Here is a 14,972-nt window from a genome sequence, read left to right as displayed (position 1 = left end):
TATCAGAAGTTTCCAAACTACAGTATCAAATTAGGATTAAAAGAAATGGCTGGGGCAGGCAATGGTGGCTCAGTGGCAGAGTTCTTGCCTGCCATGCCAGAGACCTGGATTTAATTTCCGGTGCCTGCTCATGAAAAACAAATAAACAAACAACAAAAAACACGGCTGCCTCCACAAGACTGAGTTAGGATTAAAACATGGCTTTTCTGGGGGTACATAATACTTTGAAACTGGCACAGTTGTTTTCACTTTTATGTAGGTTATTCTTGTTGGTTGGCTTTGTTCTCTGTGCTTTGGTGTCCAGTTCAACTCATTCTATACCACTGGCATAACTTGTATTAACTGATCATAAGTTTTTGGCTTTTGCCTTGCTTAAATGGAACCTTCTTTTTAAAAAGATTTTTTTTGAGGAGGGTCTCCCCAAATATGCTGGACTCCAATCAGATTTTCCAACATAAACCTGGCCCAGGTTTCAGGAGGAATGTGTAATCAGTGCCAAGTTTCCCTAAGGATGAGACCCAGCAGGTTGTCAGATTCCTGTAAAGCCTCTAGGCTCTGTGCTTTTCCTATCCTACCCAGAAGGTGGTGCTTATCAGCCCACAGTTCCCCACCAGCGTAAACTGGTGTGGTTACTTTAATTTTAAGTAGATCCTGTACTTGCCAGTGGTATGGTTGAGAGAGAGGCTGAGGTAGACGGCTAGACTTAGGGCTTAGCCACTGGGGTCTGAACTGTCTGAGGGCCACCAGTTGAGCTGGTCCCCGTCACCCCTTCCCCCTTTTCTTGGGGAAGAGAAGCCCCTCAGGGAATTGTCTCCTTCACCTGACTTGTTACTTTGTCTCTCAGACCTATCTTATCTCTGTTCTTTGCCTGACAAATGAAAATTCCTGGGCCTTTCTCAAATGAGATACTTAAAATAGTTTTTAAAAAGAAAAAAAAAATGAAGAAAAAAAAAGGAAATCCCTTTTCAGAGCTTGTCTCTAGCCCTGAAGTTTTACCTGTCAAGAGCCGGAGTTGGTACCCGGCTCTACATAGCCTTTTCTTGGGCGCACATCCCTTTTCCAGTATTCTGAGCTTGGCCGACTCCAAAAGTCATGGCTTCATTTTTCTTTTTCTGTCAGTACCATTTCTTCTCTGCCAGGAGAGACCACATGATTCCTTTCATGCTTGTTCTCAGTTTATCTGTACATGGAGCTTGTATTCAGCAGTCCAAATTCGTCAATTAAAATTGTAATTGGTTGGAGCTTGGGTGAGCTGGCCTCCCTTGCTCTCAGCAGAGACCACTTTTTTTCCCCATGGAGGAGTCTCCGAATGCGTCTGCCGTGCCAGTGGGGGAAGGGCACCAGTGTTTGGAGTTTGGGGCTTTACACACAATTCAGTGCCAAGAATCTTGGCCCTTCCACCTGTTCCAGACCGGTGTACGATGTGTGTATGTACATGGATGTCCCTCCAAGCAGTTATTCCAGAGAGTTTCTGGCTGTTTACTAGCTGCTCTAGAGAACTAACTAAATTCCACACCTCCCTATGCCACCATCTTCACATCACTCTCAATTGTCTCCTATACTGCTTTCTTGTCCGAAGCTGCTTTTGGCTGCAGGGAATTCTGGGAAAGAGGGTACAATGGAGAGGAATTTCCCAAGTCAGTCTTTCCCAGCCCAAATATGTCCAGGGACCCACAAAGGAGTGCCAGCCACCTCCAAACTACCCTGGGGAGGGGATAAGGGATGGGCCAAAAACAGCACCAGGAGCTTTTTTCATAGCTACCCAAAGCTGTGCTTGGTAGACTTGGACCCTGCCCAGCCAATGCAGCCCTTCAACTGTCCACTGCTGCACTGAAGATGCATTCTCGCGTTGTCCTCTACTGTCTTTGTCAGGGGTGGGTTGGAACAATGGCCGCCTTCAGAGCCAGGGTCCCAAGCGATCCCAAGTCACTAATCAAAAGCCATTATCAGCCATTGGCTCATGCCCACCCAGATCTTGGTGCTGTGGATTTTTGTGTCTTTTTCTGACACCAGAAAACGACATCAGGATTGGACCCCAATGCAGCCTGATATGGGAATGGGGGATGGACACTGGTATCCAGTGACCAGAGAAAGCAATTTACTGGCCTTTACTGTAGTTTACCAGCCTCTTCCTCCCACTCTTCCCTGGATCCTACACAGTGTTCAACTGAACTCTGGAGTTTTGAAACAGTTGATTCAGGCAGTTTCAGCCTGTTTAATAGTTGTTCTGGTAGAGAGACCGATTCTAGGAGCTTCCTATTCTGCCATCTTTCATTTTGATGAGAGTATTTAGTGAGTTCAGTATTTATCTAGTACAGTGCTAGATGTTATCCATGCAACCATGATTTATGGCCCAAATAATGTCCCATACTCATGTGTTGTTCACAAGTATAAATAATTTTGATTAACAAAGTACATTCAAATGTAGCCTTAATAAACACAATTATATCTTTTCAATAAATGGTTACTAAAGATACACATACTATTAATACTGGGGGTTCTGGTAAATTCGTTGACTCAAAAAGGTTGGGATAAGGTTGGATAGAACATTAGTCCATTCATAAGTTGACTCCACAAGCATTTACCAAGTACCTAGTAAGTGGGAATAGAAAGATGACTAATTCCTTGACCCACCCAAGGAACTCAAGTTTTAGAGCTTGAGTACACAAGGAGATGGAGGAGCCCAGAGCAGGGGACTCAGACTCTGGTGTGCAGCAGAAAAAAAGGAAATAGATAATGCATGCACATTCTCAATGAAGTAAGAAATATGGCTATACAACAAACATGGAGGTACTTCCCACATACTTTCTATAAAAAGAGACTTATGCTCAACGAAAATATCCTACTGAAATGAAAAATTCAAAACAAAAACAAAACACAACCCCTAAAAGTGTTATATTCCTTTTATTTCTCAAAGGAGGGAACTAGTCTTTGATACACGATACATTTTTGTTAGATACTACCCATTTTCACTAAAGAAAAAACTGTAAAGGAGAAAGCCCAACTCCAGGTGTAATTTAGCTTTAGATTTCATTCAAACAAAAGAAGCACAGACCTACTTTTGTTCCCCTATGGTAGTTTGAGGATGTATTAGAGACAATTCGAATACTTACATGCATAATCACAGGAGACAGAATGGCCTCCAAATGAATGACAGGTTTAGCTGATAATACTGTTTCCTGTTAAACCTGTTACAAATATTTTCTTTCAAAGGAAAATGAAAAAAAAAAAAGAAAAAAGACCCAAGTAGTATCCTAGTTGCTTTATGCTTAAAGAATCTGAAAACTGATTGAATTTCTATAGTTTGTTCAAGTTCCAGTGTTACAGAAGCCAGCTGATGTGGCTCTAGGTTGAAAAAGGCTACAAAGTGCTCCATAAAGGTTGCTACATTTAGCAGTAATACAAGGTCAAAGTAAAAAATAAAGATACCTTACATTAGTTCACCTCCTCAGAGAGGCCTTGACCTGGTTGGTAAGCTTTTCCTCTAAGATATCTGCCTAGCTCTTTCTACCATCTCCTTCAGGTTTCTGCCCAAATGTCACCTCATCAGAGACTCTCCCAGATCATCGTATTTAAAATAGCAGCCCCATCCTGCAGCCATACTCTATAATCACGTTTTTTTTTAATCCTGTAAGAGTATCCAATCTAATGTTTTTGATTGACTGTGGTCTGTTTCTTCCACCATCACTATACTGCAAGCTCCATGAGGATCAGGGAGTTTGTTTTGATCACTGCTATATCTCCAACACTAAGAACCATGTCTGATACACAGCAGGAACTCAAGAAATATGCTTTAAATCAATGAATCTACCTGCCAATTTAACAACTGGTAAGGCTAAATTTCACTTCCACTCAGATAGATACCTATACAGTACAGGTAACTTAAGAAGACGCAAGACAGCTCAGGGTCTGATTCTCAGTTGGCTTTAGGAGTTAACTCCTTTCTTTCTTCATGTCAACTTGCACTTGGTAAACACGTTTTAAAAGAACAACAAAAAAGTAACAGACTCCTTTCAAATTAAAAACTTTGTTTCAATACAATCAAGCCAATTTCCCTTTAGTACTCTGCTACAAATTAGCAAAGAAAATTTGAAATATTTTTCTAATATTTGAGTTCATCCAAGGAAGTGATGAATTAGCAACACTATGGTCAAGTGCAATTTTTTTTTTGGTGCATGGTCCAGGAATCAAACCCGGATCTCCTGGATGAAAGGCAAGCATTCCATCACTGATGGTCAACTGCAATTTTAACATTCAAGGAAAGCAGACTCATCAGAATTTATAAAACTCTCTGTACTTAATAGTATTAGTTTTGAACACAAGAAGGTTGATGGAACTACGTAAGCTGGTAGATGATTAATTCATGAAGTCATCTGCTTAACTGGTACCAGAGGACTGATAACACTGCATCAGTGTAAAAGTGTATTTGCGTATCAAACAGCAAAGGAGCCAGTTCAAGACAAAGAGAACAGTTACTTCTTATTAGGCAGAGCAAATTCTTTTAAAACTACTACCAAGAAATATAGAAAAAAATCAACTTCCTACCACAAGGAACCATGAGGAATAAAGGTTGCCTTTGAAATTTAAAACCTCAGTCTCTGCTACCTGTGGCACTGCCGTAGCTCAGCTTGGCAAAATCACCGAACTGCTCAGAGATTAATTACCAAATTTCTAAGGTACCAAGAGCATGTTGGCTCCTGCACTTAGCAATACCTCTACTAGAAGCAAATTAAAATCCATTTCAATGCTTAAACCTATAAAAGTACCTGCCCACTCTGCCAGTTAAGTATCAAGTTAATATACACCACATTCTTTAGATAATAAAATTTTGTAGCGCAAAAAAATTAGACTTGCTCCAGTAATTCAAGACTCTTTTTCAGAAATCACAACTTCTTGGATAGCCTGAAGATCAATGTTTCACTACACAACAAACCTGAGAAACCATAAAGGCATGACATTTTATTTAGTGTAATATTAAGCCATAGCATTTTAGGACCATTGAAATGCATTTTATAACATTGAAAATGTTCTTAAGGTCATCTCAATCCAACAGGATGCGCCAAAAACAAAGTAATGATAAGAAAATTATTACAGCAAAGATATTCACATTTGTTGATGACAAAAAACAGGCTAAGAATGTCAACTATGGGACAATGAAAAAAGTATGTCCTTTTTAACATATCTTTCTGATCCCTACAATCCAAAACATAAAAGGTAATTTATTTACAGCACATATACACCACAGTATAACAAGTAACTTGGGAAACAAACCTGTTGTGAGAATCCACAGAAGAACTGGTACAAAAATTGTGGCAAAATGAAACAAAGGTTCTGGGAAAGAAAATTAAGAAAAGGGTTAATATTTTCATTTGATCAACTTTCTAAAACTAAAATAGGAAACTCTACCCGAAATAGGCTATATTCAGTCTTAAGTCCTTCTATCTAATATCAGAATGTAATAAGTCTCTATCCTAGAGATGTAGGAAAAAAGCTCAAGAACCAGTGGTAAATTCATATTAGGCCCAACTTTTATCCTACCAAAGGCAGAAGAGGATCTCATTTATTTTATGAGAACCTCATGCTAGTCTTACCCCATGGAAGAAATGAGTTCATCCAAACAGTTCATATTATACTAATAGTACTTAAATGCCAATTAGATTTGTAAAGTCATCATAAAGAAGAATAAAGTAATACTGTATATGTATATTTTAAAGTTAATTAATGCTAATAGTCAGGAAATTATTATAGTGTATGTTAACTTTAACAGTATCAATGAATATTTTACTGTCTTTATTACTATCTCATCAAACAATGAACATATGATTATTGAGCATCTACAATATATGCAAGATGGCATTTTGGGTCACTAAAAAAGTAGAAGAAAAAGCAAACTTCCTTTTTCCTTAGGTACTTATTATTTAATTGGGAAACAATAAAAACAAGTAGATAAAAAACTACAAGTTGAGGGCAGGCCACTGTGGCTCAGTAGGCAGAGGTCACCTGCCATGCCAGAGACCCGGGTTCGATTCCCGGTGCCCGCCCATGTAAAAAACAACAACAAAAAATACAAGTTGAAAATTCATAAGGCAGTAAGAGCTAGTAGGAAATGGGAGTATAAAATACTGAAATGAATGACTTCAGGCTATCAGTACTAATATTTTCAAATTAATGCTATCCTTCAAAGCGGGCTATGAGCTGATTTGAGTGATGTTACCACTTGTTCATGATGTCTCTGGATTTATCTTTGGAAAGTACCTCTAAGAGTTCATTTTTGAGCCATGTCAGAAAATCAGTCTCCTTCCTTCTGTCATGTATTCTAACTTAGCTAATTTGTCCGATTTAGCTCTAGGAGACTTGAGACTGTTTTTCAAAATAAAATCCATCTTCAAAGGATGAACATCTGCCACAGCTGAGGATATTTTGATGAATATACTACAGGTTCTGGAGGATGTTCCTAAAGAAAAGTGTTATACGTGATTTGACCAATGCCTGCAGCATCAGAAAAAGAGGAGTAGCTCTCAAGGTCATCACCCGGAAGGACAACATTCATTTGTATGGATCAGTTCTAGAACAGTGAAAAAATATTGTCAGTAGCATTTCTAGAGTAATATTTTATAAGAAATAAGTGTTCTGAGGCCGAAGGAGACAGAACTTAGTGGAGATCACAGGAGCACTTTGTGGAAATGGGTTGAAGGAAATCCGTCCTCCAACTAGGATATAAGTTTCAAGAGGATAGGGACTTTGCCTGCCTTATTCAATAATGAATCCTCAGTGCATCAAAGTTTGGCTCATGGTAAGCTGTTCAATACATATTTGTTGACTGAATGAAAAAAGAAGTTAGAACTCGAACTAAGTCTTCAAGATTAATTGGATATGTTGATAGAACAAACCAAGGCAAGACAGTAAGTATTTTAACTTGTAAGCTAAGACAGGTTTTCAGTTTAAAAGCCAGACAAGTTCTTAGAGGAGAACAGACATTTGGAAGTTTCTGAAGGACACACTGAAAAATAGCATTTTCCAAACATTAACCTGGCTGAACTAGGCAAGGGGGATTTGAATAGACGAAAGGCAGAAAGACCTATCACTCAAGTACTACAGGGGTGGGGGGATAATCTAAAGATGCAATGGCAAGATAAAAGGAAGGAAAGCCTTCTTAGTGCAATCAAAGAGGACAGAAAATATGAGAAATCATCCTGGGATAAAAGATACCAAGAAAAAGAATGCTGCTAAGTCAGCAACTAAGATGATAATACACAGAGACCTTAATGAAGACAGGGGACATCATCTACATAAAAGATCCCCTAAACTGGGAACAGAAATATGTCAACTACTGACCAATGGTCAACATTAGCCATTTTATTGCTTGTTCTAGTTTCCTTAACATAGCGTCCCTTCCATCTGGTGGCAGCTGATTGAATTGCAGGCCCAAATCCTAAAGAGACAAAACAAGCCTCCGGAATAGGGTCAGATTGCTAGGCAGATTTGAATGGCACATCTTCACAGGATCTCCCCCTGGAGTGAGGGTGGGAGCTGCAGTTTAAGAGGGAGTAACTATCCATACCCTCACAGGGCTGTTAGATTGAGTGCAAGGCCTGATAGAGTCCATGGTGTTAAGAGTCCTGGGTTTAGAGGTAATAAGCCTATGGTGGAGACCAAACTCTGTCGCTTCTTGGTGGGGGAGGGGGGAAACCAAAGGCAAATCACATAATTACTTGGAGCCCCACTTTCCTCATATTTTAAAGGGACATGATGATACTTACCTCACAGGGGATTTATGAGGATTAAATAAGACAATAAAAATGCTCTGGTCAACCAACAAAGCATCTTCTACAAGCTGGGTATTATCATTATCATTAACACCACCCTCATCCTCCTTAACTATGTTCGGACTGGAAACCAGTTAATACTGTGAACCTGGGTTTATACCTACATTTTCTCTTTAGTGAAAAAAATCTATAGAGTTAATAAGAACTGGGGCTGATCAGAGAAGATCGACACACAAAAGTGGTTGCTGAGCTTTCCCACCTGTGAGATACATAGGGTATGAAATTCTAATACCATAACTGCTTGAGTCATTTAAACTGGCACAGATGCTTGATAGTATACCTACAAACAGGACTCTAATTAAATTCTATTTCCTGGTAGACAATAATGGGCACTAAGACTCAGTCTAATATGTACTCTAATGTCTGGTGGGAAAATCATGATATTATCAGGGAAACAATAATATGCAATAATGGGGGATTAGGATAAATATTTAACTGTGTGTAAAATATTAAGTAAAAAAAAGTACAAAACAATACATATTGGGGCTGACTGCTAATAATACAGGGATTCTTTTGGGGGTAAGGGAAATGTCCTGGAATTAGATAATGGTGATGGTTGCATATGAGTGAATATACTAAAAACCTCAATAAAAAATTAAAACTTAAAAATAAGCAATATGTAGTATAGTAAAACAATATTTATTGATCATAGTGATGAACGTACAACTATGGGATGATACTGTGAACTACTGATTATATACTGTGGATGGATTATATGGTGTGTGAATAAATCTCAATAAAATTGTATTAAAGAGAAAAAACACTACATTTATTTGCATAGAAACAACACATTTATTCGCACAGAAAAAAGATCAAAAGGCTACATAATAATAATAGGTTATCATTGTTTTCTTTGTTGGTATTCTTTTTTTTTTTTTCAAAGTTGGTATTCATTAGGCTGTTTCCTCCTGGGCCTTTGTTGGTATTCTTATATGTAATGACAGATATTTTCAAAATTTTCACTTTTGAAAAGGAATTACATATAAATAAATGAGGGATTTAAGAAAAGTCACTTTTTTCCCTATTTCTCATTTCATTTGAAGCATTAACTCATTAAGCTACATGTTAGAAAACCTCAATTTGAGATGGAATGACGCTACCCTGAGTATATCTTTTGATACAGTTGTAACTTTCAGAACCATGTTAATGTTTCACATAAGTACTTATTTAAAATCAATCAGGTTCGCTTTTCAGTGCTTGTCCATGCAAAAAAAAAAAAAAATCAATCAGGGTTGGAGCAGGGGGGCCCAAAATGGAACACCAACAAAACCAAATTAACCCAACTGTATTATAAATAAATTACATAATCACACTGATGTGGTAGAAAAGAAAAAAAAAGTAACTTCGGAAAGTACTATTTTGACTACCTACTTGAAGGCTAAAAAGACAAGAAAAACTGCACACAAATACTGCACTCAAGTTAGTTTGTTTTTCACAGGGATTGAATTAGCAATTCTGACCCTACTTTATGCACTTACTAGGATTAATGCTGTGGATAATGAAAGTGAGGTTTCTCATCAATGGAGAAAGGAGTCAACAAATAAAGAAAAGGGAAAGGCTAGATTGAACACTGATGCTGGACTGGAATCAAAGGTATCCGTATGAACTGAGGTTACATACCAATACCATTGATTTCAGTCCAACATATAAATAGATATAAATAGATTTATGTATATATTTTCTAGCTCTGTCCACTGAGAAGTCCTAGAATCAACTTCAGCCCAGCAGCAAGGAACACAACTAGCACACAGATCTTAGTTTCTAAATACCATTCTAAAAGAAATGGAGAACTGCCTGAATCCAGAGCTGGGTTAGGAAAAAGACAAGATGAGCCTGGAACATCATGTGGTACCAGAAAATAAGGACATCTTCAAAAACTGATGGGAATATGCTGAAAGGATGTGGGGGCTCCCAACAGCCAAAATTGGGATGATCTGAGCAAGAAAATACTGACAGTAAGGGATTTTAACTCACAGAATAAAATATCTATTTTAGTAGCAGAATCTTTTTTTCAGATGAAATTATATGAAGCAAACCCGAGGTGTCTTAAGAGCCCCCAAATGCCATCGAAATCAAGGTATCAGAGTTAACATTATCATTAATGATACTTATTGACAATATGTGCCTCCTGATATAATACAGAGATGGTTACAACATCAGTTCTGTGGTATGCATGCTAGCAATTCATAATCTGAATCTAATGATGAACAAACATTAGATAAATACAAATGGAGGGACATTCTACAAAGTAGCTAGTAATCTTCAAAAATGCTAAGATCATGAAAGACAAAGAAAGTTTCAAATATTTTATCACATACCTTATAGAAGAAATATTGTACAAGGTGTGCTATTCTCACATAATATAGATGTCCATGAGCCAATAGCAGTTTCTTCAAATGTTTAAACTTTGGAACAGAATAATCACTATTCCTGGCTGCTTGGCGACCTTCTTTGCCTTTAATTCCTAAAAAAGAGAATATCTCTATAGGGTAAGTATTTTATAGAATAATCAGCCTCTGATTTGTTATTTTAATATTTCAACTCACATAAATGTTATGGCTCAAATTTATTAGTTAAGCTTTTTTATTTTAAGCCAAAAAGTGCTTTCTTAACAGTGACACTGAGACTTACCAATAAAATGTAAAACTAAGAGTAATTTTTAACTACATATCTGCAACCCAATAAAAAACAATTAAATAGAATCATTATTTTAATCTTTACAAGGCAAAAATGACTTGAAGGAAAAAAGTAAATTTTTTAAGGCACACACTAAGTGCTAAATTGAGCATGGCACTAGACTAGGTGCTTTATTAAGGCAACTCTCGGGAACCTAGGTTTTCTGGTTTCAGGAGGTCAAAACTCAGAAGTTACAATGAGAAAATGGTCACGTCCTTTCACTGAACGAAACTGAGTATATAGCCTAAAGTACACCCTGAGTTCAAACAGATTTAGGCCATTTCCACACTGGATGACTAATGAATAGAATTTAGAGTTCCACACTAGATAGGGCTACTTCCAAATGGAAAGAATTTGGTAATTAAAATTGTAGCACAATAATTCCCAGGATACTAATACCCTATTCTTTACCCCAACCCACCCTCATACACCAAAAAACCCACCTTGCTGGGGTATAAGATTTGCTGCAAAACAGCAGCCCGACAGGTAAAAAATGGTACAGGTAATTGAAAAGCTGTTGTTACAGGTCAACAAAGAAATTTAGCACTACAGCCTAAAACACTCATAAATATTGCTATGTGGAAAACGAGGCAACCAATTATCATTTCTTCACCCCAAACAGTTAATCTCAAAAGAAATAGTATAATGACAAAAGCAGGCAGTCTGACCAGGGGAGGAAAAATTAAGTAAATTTCATGCATGCTGTCCAAGCACGAGCAAAATGGTCAATTGTGCTGCCAGTAGGTTTTAGAAATGCACTTTGGTTGGCCATTGTAAAAACACTGTCCAACTTTTTACCGCTACATTCCCAGCAGGGATAGGACATTGAAATAGCCATTTTTCATGATCAGATAAGGCTCTTCATCCAATTCACATTTATCATTTGCCATTTCAAATTCAAGATGAGCAACCAAAACAATCTCTCTAGAGTATGAAACCACTCTACCTAAAAGCAATACTGATATCTCACAGCTGCCATCTCATTAAATGTTTCTTACCTATTCCCACATGGGATTCCAAGATCATACTAACATCATTGGCACCATCACCTATCGACAGTGTTATTGGGCTGCCTTTTAAATTCTTCACCATTCTGACAATCTAAACATTAAATACAAAAGAGGTATAGAAAAGGTCAAAGCAGAATGTGAGATTGGATGACATTTGGAGTTCATGCCTCATTCACACTTGAAAAGGGCGGCTTGGCAAACAGGTAGTTTGAGTGTATATGTACAACAGGCTTGGACTCTCAGATGCAGCTATTCCAAATGCAACACCTGTACCCACCTGTTTCTGGTTCTGTGCATGTATGAACTATCATGGTTTTGCTTCCTACCTATATCAGAGCTCAATAGATTTCCCTCTTTTTTCCTTACTTTATGTGTCTTTTCAGACCAGGTGTCAAGTGTGTGCCAGTGCAGGCCAGAAAACTGATTTGGGGTAGCATTTACAGGTTTAGGGCCATCAGAAAAAAAGTGGGGTGAGGGGGACCCAGAACAATGCTTTTGGTCACCTCTCGCTCCTTCTCCCCTGCTGACACCATTAACCTGCCCTAGGTACACCGTGGCCCTTACGCCTAGGATTTTGTCTAATGTTAAATTATTGCTCCAATGTGGTTACCAACTAATCTTTATTAAATCTCCCGCAGCCCAATACCTCTCCTATAAGTAGCTGTATTTTAAGAGGGGCAATTTAAAGGTGGCGAGATTTGTGGAAAGATGCAGAAGATCGGTACACAGTCTGTAACTATACCCTGAGTATCTCTTCATGATGTGTGAATGGTACTATCTAGTTCGGTGTTGTGTGCATGGGAGGTACTGAATAACATGTTCATACCCAGTGTTAAAAGATTCCTGCATCAGAGTTCTCCCAAGCCTTCTCCTGGCAGAGTTACTTGTGGAAAGTGTATTGAGTAGGCAGCTGTCCTCTCCTCCCCCATGTGTTAGATAATGTGTCACCCCTCAAAACCCTTGGAATCCAGCAGCTTTTAATAAAACAAATTTCAGTTGCGAAAATTCTGTCCTCGTGATTCTGCTCACCAGTGAACATAAATAAAATTCATTTTCAACATAAATGAAGTGTCTAAGGCACCCCACAATCTTTGATTTGAACAAAATTCAGTCGGTTTTAGTTGTATTCAATAGCACAATAAACACCACATCCAAATCCATTTAACACAAAAATGACATTACTGTGAAATGCCATCATTCCTCCAATTCCACCCTCTAACTTGGTTCTTTTCAAAATAATCTGAAGTGAAAGTATCAAAAACAAAAATTAAAGAACTCCAAATGAATTTTTTCTGATAGGCTCCAAGGGTAGTGAACTACCTGCATCTGTTATGCTGTGAGCAGTACTGATCTGTACCTCAAGAAACATTGAGTGCAGGTATGGAATGTCTAGAGAAGGCCATAAAACTATCAAGGGTGAAAGCTTCTGCATGAACAAATAGATTAAAGAGATTAAAACATGCCCTTGTAGAAAGACAAAAGGATATATGGTCCTTAACTAAAAACATGAAGGATTCCAGTAAGTTAACATGGAGTTCTTTTCTAAGTCCTGAGTCTAGATTAAGAGTGTCAACTTCTAAGATAGCTTTCCTGAAAAATAAATCATTTTACCAAAAACTATTTATTCATCAACTATTACTGCATGCAATAAACTGTGGAAAGCAATGTGCAGGGATACAAAAAGATATAAGGCTTGGTTCCATGCCTTAAAATGCATATAAATGGTCTAGAGAGATAGGGCACAAATACAAGACAATTAGATGACCAGATTAACAATGCAAGATAAAAATATGCAATATTCATGGAAAGCAATACATGACATTGTCATTTGAATTGTCCACACAATAAGGCCTATGATGTCAAAGAAGGGAGAGGACATTACCTGTCAGAGTGACCAGGAAAGATTTTAAAGAAGGAAGATGTTAAGATTTGAATGCACAGGGGAGAAGGAGACCGACTGGAGATACCAAGAAGGTGAATGGCATATTCAAAGTATACAAGCAGGTAAGTAGAGCACATGTTCAGGAAATAATGAGTCTGGTCTGACCAGATCAATGAGATCTCATACAGGGGGCCTGAACATATACATCTAGGGCCAGATCAGAAGGGAATGATATTATAAAAGTGGCAGCAGGGTGCTGGATGAACTGTAGGAAAACAAGATGATTGGCCGAGAGAGAAGTTAGGTGGACTAGTTACAGGTAGAATTCAATGAGCAGCTAAATGTGTGGGCCTGAAAATTAACAGAAAGAAAGGAATACATGGAAAAGACAATGCAATGGAAAACAGAAGTTCATGACCAACACTACTTAGCAGAGTAAAGTATAGGAGAAATTGATGCAGATTTCAAGGCTTTGAATCTAGAAACCTTGATGTACAGTGAGCTCAATAACAGAAATAGCAACAGAAAAGGAAAATGATGGTAGGGCCTCTACAGAAGGCTGATTTGGGTGATAAGGACAACAAAAAAGAGGTGTTTAGCAGGTAGCTTGATTCTAAAGGCCAGAGCTCCAAAGGTTTGGACTGGTTATAGTGACTTGCACATCATCTCTACAGACATGACTGATTAGTAGGTGACATCCTGGAAGAAGTGAAACAGTGAGAGAAACAAACTAGACTGAGAACTAAACCACAAGGGCTCCATATCCCAGGTGGGAGAAGCAGCATGGGGTCAGGAAGTTAGACACTTGCCTAGGCAATGTAGTCAAAACCCAGGTAAGCAATTTTAGTAGCAGGAACTCAATGTAGGAAAAAGAGAGATATTGCTAAGGCTAGCCTCTGACTGAGGGAACAGATTTCTATGAATACTGTTCTGGCCAGAACTGATGACCCAGCTGGGGATAACCTAGGTTCTGAAGATTAAAGAAAAGGCTCTGATTACAAAGGGAGCTGAGGCAATGGTCTAAACTAGGATGGGCAGTGTGTATGTTGAGGAGTGGCAGTGGTAAGAGGATACAGTATATGTAAAGGAGAAATCAAAGACACAGTCATCCCCTACTCTAGAGGAAGTATAGCTGAAGAATGTTAGGAAGAAGCAAGACAAACACTTATGAAAGAATACCTACAGTATATATGGAAGTGAAAAAGTATGACACTGAGAGTCCAAGGAAGCTGGGTGAAGTAGATCAATGTGGGAGGTGGCTCTTGACCTGGGTTTTATTATGAGTGAAATTTCTGTTAGGCCAAGAGGACTTCAAAGAATCTGAAATGATATGAGAAAAGCTTCAAAGATGGTCTGAGCATGACATGTGGAAGGAACACAAAAGGGGGGTGGGAGAATATCAGGAATGGAAGATTGATTTATAAGGGACACAAAGATAAGGTCGAACAGGGGTGAGCCTCAAGTAGCTACACTGAGTCATCTGCCCTTTATCCTAAGGGAAATGCCTGGAAAGACAGATGTTTGAGCAAGAATCTAAGATGGAAAAAATAAGTGACTGAACAAGATTAATATGGGAGT

At 38.3% G+C, this 14,972-nt stretch overlaps 1 protein-coding gene across 3 annotated transcripts in view; it reads right to left on the bottom strand.

Annotated features, from left to right (window-relative positions):
* ATP11C (ATPase phospholipid transporting 11C (ATP11C blood group)) overlaps positions 1–14,972 on the bottom strand; it is a 238,345-nt gene that overhangs the window by 32,909 nt on the left and 190,464 nt on the right. For all 3 annotated transcript variants that reach the window (XM_077146059.1, XM_077146061.1, XM_077146062.1), the window contains exons 21-23: positions 11,501–11,603; positions 10,145–10,290; positions 5,272–5,331 (exon numbers count right to left, since the gene is read on the bottom strand). In XM_077146059.1, coding sequence (XP_077002174.1) covers positions 5,272–5,331; positions 10,145–10,290; positions 11,501–11,603 — 309 coding nt within the window. The remainder of the gene's footprint in view (positions 1–5,271; positions 5,332–10,144; positions 10,291–11,500; positions 11,604–14,972) is intronic.

Source organism: Tamandua tetradactyla, chromosome X (assembly GCF_023851605.1).
Source record: "Tamandua tetradactyla isolate mTamTet1 chromosome X, mTamTet1.pri, whole genome shotgun sequence".
Taxonomy (NCBI): domain Eukaryota; kingdom Metazoa; phylum Chordata; class Mammalia; order Pilosa; family Myrmecophagidae; genus Tamandua; species Tamandua tetradactyla.
The sequence above is the reverse complement of the archived record's forward strand: the minus strand, read 5'-3'. Positions and strand labels throughout refer to the sequence as shown.